This window comes from Platichthys flesus, chromosome 9, assembly GCF_949316205.1.
Source record: "Platichthys flesus chromosome 9, fPlaFle2.1, whole genome shotgun sequence".
In the NCBI taxonomy this organism is placed as follows: domain Eukaryota; kingdom Metazoa; phylum Chordata; class Actinopteri; order Pleuronectiformes; family Pleuronectidae; genus Platichthys; species Platichthys flesus.
The window spans coordinates 1,623,246-1,637,695 of NC_084953.1; the positions used below are offsets into that span (position 1 = coordinate 1,623,246).

General features: G+C 47.5%; 1 protein-coding gene across 1 annotated transcript in view; it reads right to left on the reverse strand.

The window, feature by feature from the left end:
- The window catches only part of zc3h3 (zinc finger CCCH-type containing 3), a 46,909-nt gene continuing 32,459 nt past the window's right edge, over positions 1 to 14,450 (reverse strand). Inside the window, exons 5-12 of the mRNA XM_062395946.1 lie at positions 13,237 to 13,400; positions 11,242 to 11,317; positions 10,133 to 10,288; positions 8,988 to 9,057; positions 6,491 to 6,622; positions 2,054 to 2,211; positions 1,788 to 1,945; positions 1 to 228 (exon numbers count right to left, since the gene is read on the reverse strand). Of these exons, the coding sequence (XP_062251930.1) occupies positions 197 to 228; positions 1,788 to 1,945; positions 2,054 to 2,211; positions 6,491 to 6,622; positions 8,988 to 9,057; positions 10,133 to 10,288; positions 11,242 to 11,317; positions 13,237 to 13,400 (946 nt within the window). The 3' untranslated portion in view covers positions 1 to 196. The remainder of the gene's footprint in view (positions 229 to 1,787; positions 1,946 to 2,053; positions 2,212 to 6,490; positions 6,623 to 8,987; positions 9,058 to 10,132; positions 10,289 to 11,241; positions 11,318 to 13,236; positions 13,401 to 14,450) is intronic.

Genomic DNA, 14,450 nt, shown 5'->3' on the forward strand with positions numbered 1-14,450 from the left:
AACGGTAAAATTCAAACTTTATTTGTCTTTTTCTTGGACTTACAAAACCTGATGTGAGATCCTGTTGTAAACATTCAACGTGATGTGTAAACCTGAAGTGATAAAAACTCTGCGGCCCTGAGGTAAAACGGTTCAGAGGGAAGGGACACAACCAGCAGGACAAACCTGGAGCTCAGACGTCTCGGTCGTCTTCGTGTCACAGCCGAGGTTTGATCTGCAGCTTTTTCTCTGACGGGGGGGACGAAGAGAAGAGAAGAGGAACAGAAAGGGTTAGAAGAAGACGAGGTGTGTGTGTGTGTGTGTGTTTTCTCCTGTGTGACTGACTCTGATCTGCTATGTGTTGAATTCTGCTGAAACGCTGACTGATGACATCTCAGCTGATGAGTAAATGAGGAAGAGAGCAGGGATGGATGAAGGTGTGTGTGTCTGTGTGTGTGTGTAAGTGTGTGTGGCAGTGATACATTACATAACAGCTAATTTATGCAAAGTGAGAGGAGCTTGTTTGGCTGAGTTCCACCTTTAATGAGGCTCTGGGCGGAGTCGAGTGTTAGCGAGGGACCAGAGCGTCATTAGTAAAACTTAAGAACACAAACCAACCTGTGCTCAGAAATCAAAAACTTCCATCCACACACAATTCACACACACACAGAAACTACTGACTATGGGCTGAAAAGGTCTCTGGTTCGACTCCACGGAGAGACAACAAAAGACAAACCTGGATTGATCTGTCCAAAAATCCAAGAGTCTCCCTACCCTGTCTAGTGCCCCTGAGCAAGGCACCTACCACCACGGGGGTGCTGCTCACAAAACCTAAATATTATTACCTCTGAACATTATCGCTCCTCCCCTGAGCATCATCACGCTCAGTCTGCAGTTCAGCTCCCATCATTAGGACCCCCGAGCCCCCCCTGAGATTCTACAGCACATCAAACAGAGACACCTTCTTTATCTTTGTACAGCCTGGGTCTAAGTTATGTAGTTTTGGCGTCAGCCTCGTCAGTAGATGAGAAATCAGGAGATTCCAGCTGTAACCATTACTGATGCTGCTTTGAGGGTCTCAGGGCAGCTGGAGCTGATCCCAGCTGACAGGAGAGGGCAGAGAGGTGGGATATATCTGGGTCTGGATCCTTTCTGGAGTTTGTGTTTCTCCTGTGAAGCAGCAGCAGCAGCAGATAGTTCCAGGTCCGACTCAGGAACAACAGGAACAGGAACATGTGGGGAACATTCAGGCGAGGGGCGGAGCCTAAGTAGAGCTTCTACGTGCACCGCTCCTCTTCTTCATCCTGAGATATTTATAATTATCATTATCACCTCCACTCACTCGCTGTGAATGTTCCACACATCTGCCTGCTGTGTTGTCACATGGACTCTTACATTCTCCAGACATTTAACTAGGAGGCTGTAAGAAAAGTTACAGAACATGTTCTGACTCGGATGTTTGGGTTCTGACATACAGAACCTCCAGAACGTCTCAGCACAACGTCCGGACCTCAGGGTTCATCTGAAAGCAGCTAGAGACAAACACTCTTTCACACTCACATCCGCACCTACAGACCATTAATGGTCTTCAAATCACTCAAACAGTGGGAAGAGGTCGGAGCACATGGAGAGAACCCAGACACCGGCCCTGGTCAGTCATCAGGTTCAGACCCAGAACCCTCTGGCTGTGCTCCACGGTGCCACCAGACCATCGCCTGGTGCCTGGCTGCAGATCTTTGATCTTCAGTTTCATGCCACACACAGAGGTGTTTAGCTGCTGGTCACTGAGGCGCTGTGGGTTTTGTTACCTTTAACCTGGGAGGTCTTGTCCGGCAGCGTGTCCGGGGTGTCCGGCTCCTCCGGGGAGCTGGACAGGGAGATGAAGGACGGCAGAGCCAGAGGACCTCTGGTGGGCGTCACTGGAGCTGTCTGCAGAGTGTGGGGCATGACCACAGACAGACGAGGCCTGGGGGAGACACACAGCACACGATTACCAAGGATCAAAGTTGAACTCCATTACAAAGATGATGGTCTGTGTCAGTGATGATTAAACTCAACAATCTGCTGCTCTCACCTCTTGCTGGGATCCTTGGTGCGCCCTCTCCTCGGCGGGATGCCGGTGCCGGTGCCTTGTTTGGCTCGTTGACGGTGCTGCAGCTTACAGCGTTTTCCTCGGGGGCAGGAGCCGGACTTTGAGAAGTCGGGACACACCAGAGTGTGTTTCTTCTTACACTGGTGGTGAGAGACAAGCAGAGCGTCAGGTTTCAAGTTCAAAAACAATTTAGACAGTTTGAATTCAGAGTGGTCGATAGCCCTGCGTGTCTTTGGCCTGTGGAGGGAAACCTGAGCAGCTGCAGGAAACCAGGCAGGTGTGAGGGGAACACAACGTCTCCAGTTAGTCAGCAGGAGGATCTGTGGAGAACTCCGAGGAAACCACTGCACCACTGAGAAGAGAGCTCCTCACATTCAAACATGATGTCTCGATAAAACTACACCTTGATGAATTCCAGTCTCTTCTTCAATCTTTAATCATAACAAAATCTGAGGATCTGTGGTTCAATGATCTCACTGCGCACGTCAGGAATTCTCCGACATGACTCCTGAGGGGAAAAGAGCCAAGGTCCTGATTCGCTGCATCCTCTTTTTTTAATTTCCCAAGAATAAGAGTCTCCAGTTTCTCCTTCAATGTGCAAGTTGAGCAAGTGGGTCACAGTGAGCGTCATTCTGAGGAGCATTGTGCATGAGAGCTCCAGCTTTCACATTCATGTTTGCAACTGAGTGTGTGTGACAGTGTAATATGGGTGTAAATTGGAAGCCTCATTCTCCACGAGATCCGATCCCTCCCACCTGTCAGAGAAGCTAATTATATGCACTCTGGGGTGCAGGCTGCAAGGAGTGTGTGTGTCTGTGTGTGGAGGGGTGACGAGTGTGGGACTTTGAAGCAGATTGGTCTAGGAATAGTGTATTGGTGTGTGTGTGTGTGTGTGTGTGTGTGTGTGTGTGTGTGTGTGGGTGCGGGTCTAGAGATCAATTTTCCAGGAACGCTCTGGACTCTTGGTCAACTCTCCCTGGAGCACACGGCCCTGACTCGCTGCCACCAGAGCCCGGCTCAGCGCCCTCACGCCCGTGTTCCTGAACCCCCGGTGCCAGGGCAGCCCGGGATCAGCTCGCTGTCAAATGTTTCTCTGGATCATCTTATAGGGCTGCGGTTTGACACACATTTCCCTCAACAAATCAGACCTGCCACTGCTGTGGATGACGCCCGAGGGTTTATATTGGGTGGTTGACATCACTTGCTGACCCCATCAGATCCGGTTATATCGTGAATCCTCAGATGTGATTTTACGGCGGCGACAGACTCATTAAACCTGAAAATGATTATGAATATGATCACTCCCGTTGCATCTGGTGAGGATTAAAGTGCTGACCACCAGACCTGAGTGGAACCTATGGACTGCTCTCTATCAGCAGGTAAACTGCCAATCACAGATTTGTTTTCAAGTACTCAAATGAACTGTTATTTGATTCCCACCGTGTGTCCGAGCCAGGAGCTTCTTTACTGCACAGCAACCTGCGAGTGGCCCTGCATCTTCAGCCTGAGGCCACGGTTCCTTAATGGAGCTGCCGAAGTGCTCTTTTATTTATCAAAGTTTTTCTCCATTTGAGTGGAAGAAAATCATTTGAACATTGGTGTCAAATATGAATGAAAATATTTATGTTTAGTGAGTCACAGTAACTTTGATCTTTGACTTTCAGCTTTAAGTTCTAGTAAATGTTTGTGTAATTGAGAGACCAGGTGTGTCTGAGAAACATATCAACTGATTTTTAAATACCATCATTTCAAATGTGATGTACAACAGTTACACAAAATCATAAGCAACTTGTCTACGTATTTGATTCAACATAAGATGTTTTTTTTTTTTGTGTCACTGCTGAAAAATTTAAACAACTTCTAGAAAAACAGGCTCCTCACGTGGGGACAGGGAGCGATGGGACAACAAGAGTTAAAGCCGAAGCACTTCAGCAGATTGAGGAACAAAAAAGTGTCGGAGAAATTGAGTGTAAAAGCTGCGTCCGCTCCCCACACCTCCATTCATCCTCATTTTCATAAGAAGGCAGAGAGACACACTGAGAAACAGAGAGAGAGAGAGAGAGAGAGATGGGAAATAGGAGGAAAAAGCTAAAGTGGACAGAACATCTTTATCCCGCCACCAAGTTAACAATTTTCCACTTGATTTAAGGAATGCTGGGACATCTCTGGGGCCCATTAGAAAGCTCTCTGCAGGGCCCGAACCACCGGGAGTCAGCACATTCACAGAGAGACAAGTGGCACGAGAAGTAAGAAAGATAGGGAGCGGAGGGGGGGGGGGGGGGGGGGGGCGAGATGGAAAAGACAGTCAAATAAAAAAAAGAGCTGAGGAGAGGGGGGGGCATTACATGAATTTACATCTTGGCTACAAAGCCGACACTCGTCTAGAGCAACTTTCAGAGAGGGGAATAGTAAACGAGGAGAGAAACGGGGGTTCACAGAGTCAAAGACTTCAGGCTGCGATCAGATCGATATCAGCACTGCATTCAAACTACAGCTTCTCCATTCATCCCCTGTGTTGATGCAGGGAGCTCCAGGGACAGAAGACACAGGGACACCCAGTCCAAAAGTGAAAACAGGTTCCACTCCTTTGCTGATCACTTTCCACGTGGAGCCGACGTCACGTTTGATGAACTGTTCATTTAGCATCAAACGTGACGTGGCCACTTTCCCCCTTGTGCACTCAGAGAGAGACAAGAAGCAGAAACAAGTCTCCGTCCATTCGCACGGTTTCTTCATACACTTTGAGTTCAAATTGATAACATGTCTTTGATAATTTAAATCAGCGCTGGAATATTTAAATTCCCACTGACTCTTATCTTTTCTTGCGGAAAAAAAAGAAAAGTCAGAGTTGAAGAATACGGAGAAACGGCAATAAAAAGGATTAGTTCACAGATTCATTACACTAAACAGCCAATCAGATATCTCCGTTACCCACTGGCACGGGCGTATAGCTCCAACATGCTGAATCGGCTGAAAGCCCATTAATAAGAGCCAATAAAAGTTAACTATAGCCAACCTTCCACAAACTACACAGAGGAAAGTTGGCAACAGACACTCAGCGCTGCCGGGTGAACAACCGACCGCTTAATGTGTCAGAAACCAGAGAGAAGACGACTGAATGATTATAAACTGATAGACAAGGAGGCTCTGGATGGAAAAGGAATCAAGAGGGACAATTAGGAAAAACACAAACAGATCCTGTGAGGTGGACGAGGAGACAAAGCCGGGTGAGGCAGAAGTCTGTGAAGGAGGAGGAGGATGGAGGGAGGATGGAAGAGGAGGAGGATAGAGGGAGGATGGAAGAGGAGGAGGATGGAGGGAGGATGGAAGAGGAGGAGGAGGAGGATAGAGGGAGGATGGAAGAGGAGGAGGAGGAGGACGAGGATGTGAGGATGGAGGCGAGGAGCAGACTTAACCCCTGAGCTGCTGAAGTGTCTGCCTGCCTGGCCCATAGTGCCGTCCTCAGCAGTTTTCCCATCTATAATTACTGCCTGCTATCCATCATAGAGCCACCAGAGCCTCACAGTGCAGCGCTCCATAAACACACACGCACAAACACACACAAACACACACAAACACACACACACACGGGGAAAATCACAGACCTAAGCACTTCAGCTAATAGAATAAATATTAATATCCCTTTTGTTTTCTATATCCTCATTTCCCCATGCACTATTTAAATGAGGTCTGACAGTGTGAAAAAGCATCTGTTTCACACCCGACGCCCAGAAACCAGCCGAGAGGGGGGGGGGCAAGACAGAGGAGGGGAGAGGAGGAGAGTGTGTGTGAGGTGGACATGTGGACAGTGTTTGTGTGTGTGTGAGTGTGTGTGTGTGTGAGTGTGTGTGTCTCCAGTCATCTGGAGGTGGCTCTCCGTTACCCATCAGGCCCTCAATGTGTCACTCAGACATTACAGTTATGCCATTATGGACCACCACCCCCTGCAGCTGTCCCTGCCTGTGTGTCACTGTGTACAAGTGCGTGTGCGTGTGTGTGTGTGTGTGTGTGTGTGTGTGTGTGTGTGTGTGTGTGTGTGTGGGGGGGGGGTTATTGGTTACCTAACTACTTGTTTACCTAGGCCTCAGTTGAACTTCAGTGGAACTTTATGTTATACAACATGATTTAACGTTCCCCAGCAGAAAGACAGTAACTCTGTGAAGGACGATCCGACGGAGGTGAAGGAACTGACGGAGGTGAGGGAACTGACGGAGGTGAGGGAACTGACGGAGGTGAGGGAACTGACGGAGGTGAGGGAACTGACGGAGGTGAGGGAACTGACGGAGGTGAGGGAACTGACGGTGTCTCAAGAGAAGCTTGACTAAGCTGAGCAGGTGTTTTTACTTCATGTTAAACAGGCCGATGTTTTAAGGATGGATATTAGACCGGTCATGCTGAGAGGTGAATGTGTGTCTGTACCTTCTCTCCCTCTGGACAGTAGCCTTTGACGAAGTCCTCACAGACCTCAGCCTTGCGGGACACGTAGACGTGGCTGTAGGGACAGTCGCTGTTGTTACAGGTTCCCTTCAGGAAGTAAGAGCACACCGGCATCTGGAGAGGAAAAGGTGTCCCATCAGAAACACTGATCACTTTGATTATCATCATCACAACAAACAGTTCTGTCCCTGGTCTGTCTCCACTTTGTCCGTCCTCCTGTCCTCTCTCACAGCGTGCAGCAGCAGGGGATCATGGGAGATGATGAAAACCTATTTGATGTGACTAAGGCACAAATGTTGTTCACTGATGAGGTTATGTATTTAAGTTTTATTCATCGTTCCTGTTACCTTGAATAAAAGTGGAGATTATTCACTTTCTCAGGTTGTTGGAAACAAGTTGAGAAAATACACAACATGCCAAATAATTTAAGAAAGGATTTTTTACATATTATATAGAGTTAAAGAGAAGGTGTTTCTATCAAATGTTAGGTTTGTTGAAATTTGATGCAAAACAAATAAAATGTAATTTAATTAAATTCTTGACATTAAGTTTCCTGGTTGAAACTCCTGGTTAAGACGAGTGTGAGACAAAGAGCCGACGTGATGAGACCACGAGATCAAACCAGATTCTACAGTTTGTTAACAAACTTGTGGTTTGAGCAAGACGCCGGCGCCGTGCACAGAAAGACGTGCGCTAAACGATCTGTCACACTGAGCAGCTAAATGACCTTAATTGCAGATGACAGCGGCAGAGTGAGAGTGAATGTGTGTCTTGACAGCCTGTGTGTGTGTGTGTGTGTGTGTGTGTTTTAGTGTGTGTGTGCAGGGAGATCTGCTGTTTGGCGTGCGGGGGCAAGCCTGGTGGAGGCCGCTCTAAATATACCTCAGTGAGGGGTCCAGCGAGGGAAAGGTTGGGGGTGGCGGCGTGGGGGGGGGGGGAGACTCCACCTCAATGGGGTGGGATCAGTTCTACCTAATTAACTGCTGCAGAAATATTTATCCAGGCTGCAGCTCGTCCAGCTCTCATGATGTGTTTATGTGCACTGTATGTGTGCACAGACTGGGCCAGGGAGGGGGGGGGCGGAGGGGTTCTCTGGTGTGTGGTGTCCGTTTTCGAGGTATTTGTGGTAGTAGGGGCACCAGAGGGTGGGGGGGGGCGAAGGAATCAGGATTCTGACTGGTCTTTACGTACGAAGTCCAGATCAGGTTTGGAGAGCTGCTGCTGGGTGTAACCCCCCCACTGTCCCGTTTAAGGGGTCCACATGAAATTAGAGCGGGCCAATGGTTGTGGGGGGGGGGGGGGGGGATGATGATGGGGGGGCTGGTGGCTGTTTGAGAGGTGGCATTACAAACAGACAGCTGGGCTCTCAGCACTTGGAGGGAGCAGTGTGACAACCCACACAGGTGCAGGGCATTGTGTGTCTGTGTCTGTGAGTGTGTGTCCGTGCGTAAAGACACATGTTGTTTGTCTCTGTAGAGATATTCTGTTTTCCCTTTTTGGCTTCACTTTCCCACAGAGACTCGCTCTCAGGGTTCAGCTGGATGCTCTGGAGGTGACACACTGATTTGACCAAATTATCCATTTAGCTTCGGTTTAATAAAAACAGGAACGATTCCAGAATCAGAGAAAGACTGAGGCTGAGAGGCCTCCTCTTCTTCTTCTATTGTTTAATGCTGTCTAAATATCCAACATCATAGAGAGAAACTCAACAGTTCCCTCAATGAACAAACACTTAGTGACAGTGAAGAGAAAAAACCTCCCTTCACTCTCAGTTTATACAAATTTACTGAAAACATTGATATCTTTGAGATTCATGTCAGTAATTCAATTCATTAATAGTTTCCTGGAGATTTCTCACAGTAAAGAGTTTCATCCCGACAGGAACCAGGTGAAGTGAATTGACCACCTGATGATTTACAAACACCTGGTTTGAATATCGATATAAAAACAAATCGTATTGTTCAATTGGACATTTCTCCTCCTCGATAGATTAATGGATTATTCAGTGGAGGAAAAAGTAAATACATTTTCCAGAACTCAAGTGGAGCTTAGCATTCAACGTTTAAAATCATTAAGACTTTCTGCTCATCTACGAATCCTTATGATATTAATTTCAGCCCTAACACACAGACTGTGGCTGCTGGTCATGAGCAGGATCAGAATCACAGATCCAAAGTGAAGATCTTGTTCCTTTTAGCTGTGCGTGCAGACCAGAATGAGACACCGGTCCTTAACTCACATTTAGAGAGAATCTACCAAGACAAATGTCATCATGATGTATGTTGACGTCAAACCGACAGGTGATCTTCAGGTCACGAGTTCGACTCCCCATCGGGTCAAGTGTTCCTCACCCTTTCCTGTATCATGGAGACAGGAGCCGAGCCAAGAGCACAAATACGATACACGATGGCCGTACCCCATACTGTCATCGTATATCTGCACCCAGCTCTGGCCTTTGCGGTGAACACGTGTCTCTTACCTTCTCCTTCGCAACCTTATGGGAGAAGGGACACGTCCCATCCGCCTGCTTGCACGTCCCTCGCAGAAACCTGCAAACAAACAAACAAGACCGAGCCTGAAATATCACAAGACAGAGATGTTCAAGGATCTTCCTGCTGACACCAGAGCTGCGGAGTCTTCTAAGGTCAAGACGCTGTGAGCATCTTCTTCAATAAACTGTCTGTATTCCCCAAGAAGCTCAGCTGGTGATCGTGGCCTGTGCAGAGATATTAGAAGTTCTTCAGCCATTTCCTTGGTTTTAGCTGCATTGATCAGCAGCAGGCTGGAGCAGCACCACGTCTCCAGGGCCTTGGTGTTACGTGCTGTGGGCCACGTCTTGATTCAGCAGGAGACCCATTAGTTCCACGTCATCAGCATATTTATCAAGTTTCAAATGTGCATCATTTGTCATAAAAGTGTTCTAAAAAGAGAAAGTAGAACAAGTGAGAGAACACCTGAGTTCACAGTGCACATGACCGAGATGTTTCCACCAACACTGACCCTCTGGATGCTGGAGGGTGGAGGCCTTTATTAACATCTAGATGATTTAGCCTTCTGAAAGAATATGCATCTTCATAGAAGTTGAGCTAAATCAACAAATAGAATTCTGGTGTTTCTTTTGGGATGCACAAGCTGTTTGGGGACAGCAGTGATCAGAGTCAGCTTCGTCTGCACCTCGGTGGACTTCAGGCGTTCGGCCAGAACTCTCTCCAATGTTTAGCAAATGAATGAGGTCATTGCAATAGGCCGGAAAATCATTTAGTAATTTTGCCCCCCGAAAATCTGCCTTTTTTAACGCAGGTCTGATTATTGAAACTTTCCAGGACTTTGGAACTGTGCACGTGTCACTGGAATCATTTTGCAGGAAGATTTGATGGTTTGTTTCATATTCTCTTTAGAAGCTGCAGCTGACTTCTCTCTTTCTATTTTTGTACCTGGGATTCAATTTATCAAAGAACCAGATTCTCTAGAGCAGTTGTTCATCTTCACACTTGATGTCCATCAAAGCTCGAATCGGGGACCTGAAATAATTCACTATCACATGTAGAAGTTTTCTAAATCAATAATTGCTCTCCGGTTGCTCATGCCCCGCCCCCTTCTTGTGACATGTTGTGTTACTGTTACCTTGTGCAGACGGCCACCTTGTCGGGGTCGTGTATGTAGGGACAGCTGTCTCCGCGGTTGCACTTGCCAAAGCGGTTGTAGTACATGCAGTACTGCTTCTGCTGCTTCTTCTGGCGAGCATGTCGGATTATGGCGAGGCTCCGCTGAACTGCGCGACTGGGATCAGAGGACACAGACAAACCACAAGTATCCACAGATCAATAAGCAGCCGGTTGCAACTAAAGAGGACAAACTATGCCAGGATTAGTTTCAACTCACAGCCCAATGAGGGGCTCACGGGAAGCAGGATCCTCCCTATGCTAATTTTAATTTTCAGATTACTTCTGGCTTTACAGCCTTTAGTTGACAGTGATGAAAGGCCGTTAATATTGGAGGGGAGGGAGAGGGAGAGGAGGGGGGAGGGGGGGGATCAGATGCTATAGCCTTGGCTGGATTTGATTTCAAGATGGCATCGCTGTATGAAGCCAGCCAACACGATGGCCCAGATATAAATGTCGTTAAAGTGCCCAAATTATGCTTTTGAGGTTTTTCTTTCCTTTAGTGCTTCACAGCTTTTTTTATACATTTCAAAATGTCTGTTAAGTAATTAGGGCTAAAGTTTAAAGGGACTCTCTGATACTGATGAGGCTCAAATGCTTGATTTACATTTTACATCCCTGGATTGTTTTCCACGAAGCTGTTTTCAGAACTGCACTAAAGACCCAACATGTCCGGCCTCGTGCTGCTCTACAGGCTCCGCCCCTCGCCTGGATGTTCCCCACATGTTCCTGTTGTTGTGAACGAGTCGGACGATCTCCTGCTCTGTGGGCGGCCGGCCAAGAGCTTCACCGGTGTGTTTAAGACAGAGAGTAAAAAGAGGCGCCGCAGCCGTGAGCGGCCCGAGACAAATAATGTGTATTTTGAAAATTACAGCTCGTAAACCTCTTCTCGTAGAGCCTCAAATTAAAATCATGAACCTGTAAATGTCCATTAATACGGGCACTTTAATTAAGAAGTTGAAAAGTTGAATATGTATGCAGAAATGTTCACACTACTTGTACTAGAGTGCTTCTGGTGAGAGGAGATGAAACGGGCAGAGTTAGAGCCGTAAATTACAAAAATAACCCTACCTGGCTAAGTGACGAGTGCTGGAGGTTCGGTTCCAAGCAGGACTCAAGGAGGAGCCGGGGGGGCTGGAGAACCGTCCTACATGTGGAGAACAGAGACCAACGGTTAATAAGCACGTCCAATCAGATTCAGTTCAGAACAGGAGGCAACATTTCTTCACCAGAACTAACGGCCCTGGAAGCTAGTAGATCTAAAAACCTCCCTGAGGATGACACCTTCCTCCAATTTACCTTTTTGTGATGAGTTATGAAAATCCACAATACTTGAAATGTCAGTTCCTACTCCAGACATGTTCTGGTGCACGGATGATGATAGAATAAACCTTGTAGGATGGTTTATTTGTTTGGTTTTGTTATTGATGCTGATGCACTATATCTACCTCCAACAGTAAAAGTAAAACAAACAACGCGAAGCACCTCCATTTTAAATTGTATAATCTTGCTTTAACTCAAGTTAAATCATCTCATCTTCTGTAAATGACATAAAGATAATAATATTTTAACTATTTTTATCAGGGCAGACAGAACCTGAGGTGTCTGAGTGTGTGGTTTGGTTTTGCAGCCAGAGGCAATAACAACCTAATATGTGAGTGGTTATTAATACTGTGCTGGTTTGACGCATAGGTGCCAAATCCAAACGTGACGTCCAGCCCCGTCTGAGAACATCATAAACACCATGTACCCGCTGCACTCCACAAACAGCGGAGGGAGAGGTGTGTGTCTGTGTGTGTGTGTGTGTGAAGGGTTGGTGGAGGCCATGAATAGGAGTGGAGAAGAGGACACGGAGGTGAGGAGGTTGGGGTTACACATGGCGGTCGATCTAATTCGGACCGGACGGCTAACGTCTTATCGAGTGTGAGCTGGGTGTGATTACGAGCTCTGCACCATGAACGAATGTGCGTCTCAACCCGGTGGACGATATGAAATCACAACTCCTGCTGAGAGGACACCTGAGGCAAGTTTCACCAGGAGGCAGGAGAGTACGTGTTGGGATGCCGGTCACGAGTTCAACAGAGTGGAGCTCTTCAATTTCCCCTGCAGGTGTAGCAGCTCCAGAATGTGTGTGAAGGAGAAGTGTGAAGGGGGTTAGAGGCAGATCCGGACTTTAATCTGCACCATCCAGTCCTCCGGACCCTCCCCCTCGCTGCTCTGACAGATGACAAGTTTATTATTTCAGATGGCAAATCCAGCCGGCTGCACTAAGTCCATTAGAGAGCATGTGGACAGAGCTGCCGCCACAAACATGAATAAACACCTTGTATCACCTCAGGGAGCAGATCTACTGCTCTGGGACACGGGCCTCGTCCTGAACACCGGCTCGAGGCTCAGGAGCTTTTTACCACTGACTGAAATTAGCTTGATCACTATTAAAAACTATTAAATATCAAAGGCGACTGTTACACATTTAAATGAAACCTATGTCTTCTTCTTGAATTTAAGCTCATATACTGGCCAATTCAAATTCAAACACAAACCACTGAGGATGATTGTCATTAATGATCAGGTCAGAATTACACAGTGAATCAGATTAAGTCAACTAACTAAACTTCTGAGGGTTAAAAATATAAACACAACCTCCTGTTTGGACTCCAATGATCTGGATAACAAGGAAGTTGTGTTTCCACCCCCGTCTGTCTGTTTGTTTGTCTGAAGGATTACACAAAACCTACAGATACACATGAAACTTGGTGGAAGGTTGGGACACGGGGGCCAAAAAGGAAATCACTACATTTTGGTGTGGACGAGGAAATTCTCACTGATTTCCCAGGAAATGATTCATGGGACTGGTGTGTTTCTGTTTGGTGCAGATAAAAAGGTATAATCTGAATAGTGCAGATTAAAAGTGCCTTCAGTGGTAGACTGTATAGGGGACAGAATATAATACGTTTTTAATGTTCTGCTTTAAATGGAACAATCACGACAAGTCACCTGTGGAACAACACACTTTGTTACCATGTTTGACGATGAGGACGACTGGTGGGACGAAGGTCAGTTTACCTGTTCGGCTGATGGACATGTTGGACGCCACCGTGCGGGACAGCTTATTGGCCGACACCCGGTACAGGGATCCACCAATCCAGCACATGCTGCTTCCTCTCCAGCTGGGGGCGTGTGACGGGTGTCTGTCGTGGGGGGAGCGAAGACGGTTCTGGAGGAAACTCCTGCCAGGAAGATGAAAGGAGGAGGAAGAGAGGAAGAATATTAAAGTCATATATTCAGACAGTTAATTAAGAGATAATTCCACTTTATTAAATGATTATAACTGTTAATTGAGCTCAGTTTACAAACTTCAGGGTAATGTTGTCACTGTGTCGTCTCATCTCTCCCTCACCTCCACCTAAATGTTCCCATCGTCCCTCCAGTTCTTCCACTACATCTCCCCTCCTCACTTCATGTTTCCCCTCCTCCCCTCCTCCCTCCTCTCTCTCTCTCCCTCTCCCTCTCTCATGTCACAGCACTCTGTTAAATTGCTCCTCTAATGGAAAGGACGGCAGTGTGGAAATGGAGAGAATTGAAAAGAGGAGAGGAGGAAATCAATGAGATAATAGGTAGGGCAGGGGGCCAGAGCAGCGAGGTTGGCCCCTACACTGGAGTGTTGAGACCACACACACACACACACACAGTATCACAACACACTTCTGCTATAGTACAGTACACACAATCACAGGCGTCTCACACACACCCCCACACACATAGTCTACTGAGTGACTCCTGGATGGTGAACATATGTGTGTGTGTGCGTGTGTGTGCAGTGGCTGTAGGTGCAAGTCTGAAGTGTGTGTAGGGAAGCGGGGTGGTGGTGGTGGTGGAGGGGGGGTGCAGGGGTTATGGCGATAAATTGCGCTGTCCTGTCACTTCTATTTGGGGTGTATTGGGCCGGTGTGCAGGGCGCCACTGGAGGTAATTTGCTGCCGTATTTCAGATGGGCTGGAAATGGGTTTGGAGCGAGAGTTCATGCCTCCCATTACAGAGAGAAGAGAGGGTTACCCCAAACACACGCCACGCACAAAACAACCGACACGGACGCTGAGCACGCTGCAGCGCACGTCCAGCTGCTGCACTGCTGCAAATAGGTACGGAAACGAGGAGAGCAAATGTCTGCCATCGGCTGCGTTCACGTCCGCCGTCTACCCGACTGCGTGCCATAACTCAGAGGCACAGACACTCAGCTCCACTGATCACCGGCTGCCCTGCACAGGGCAACTGCAGCC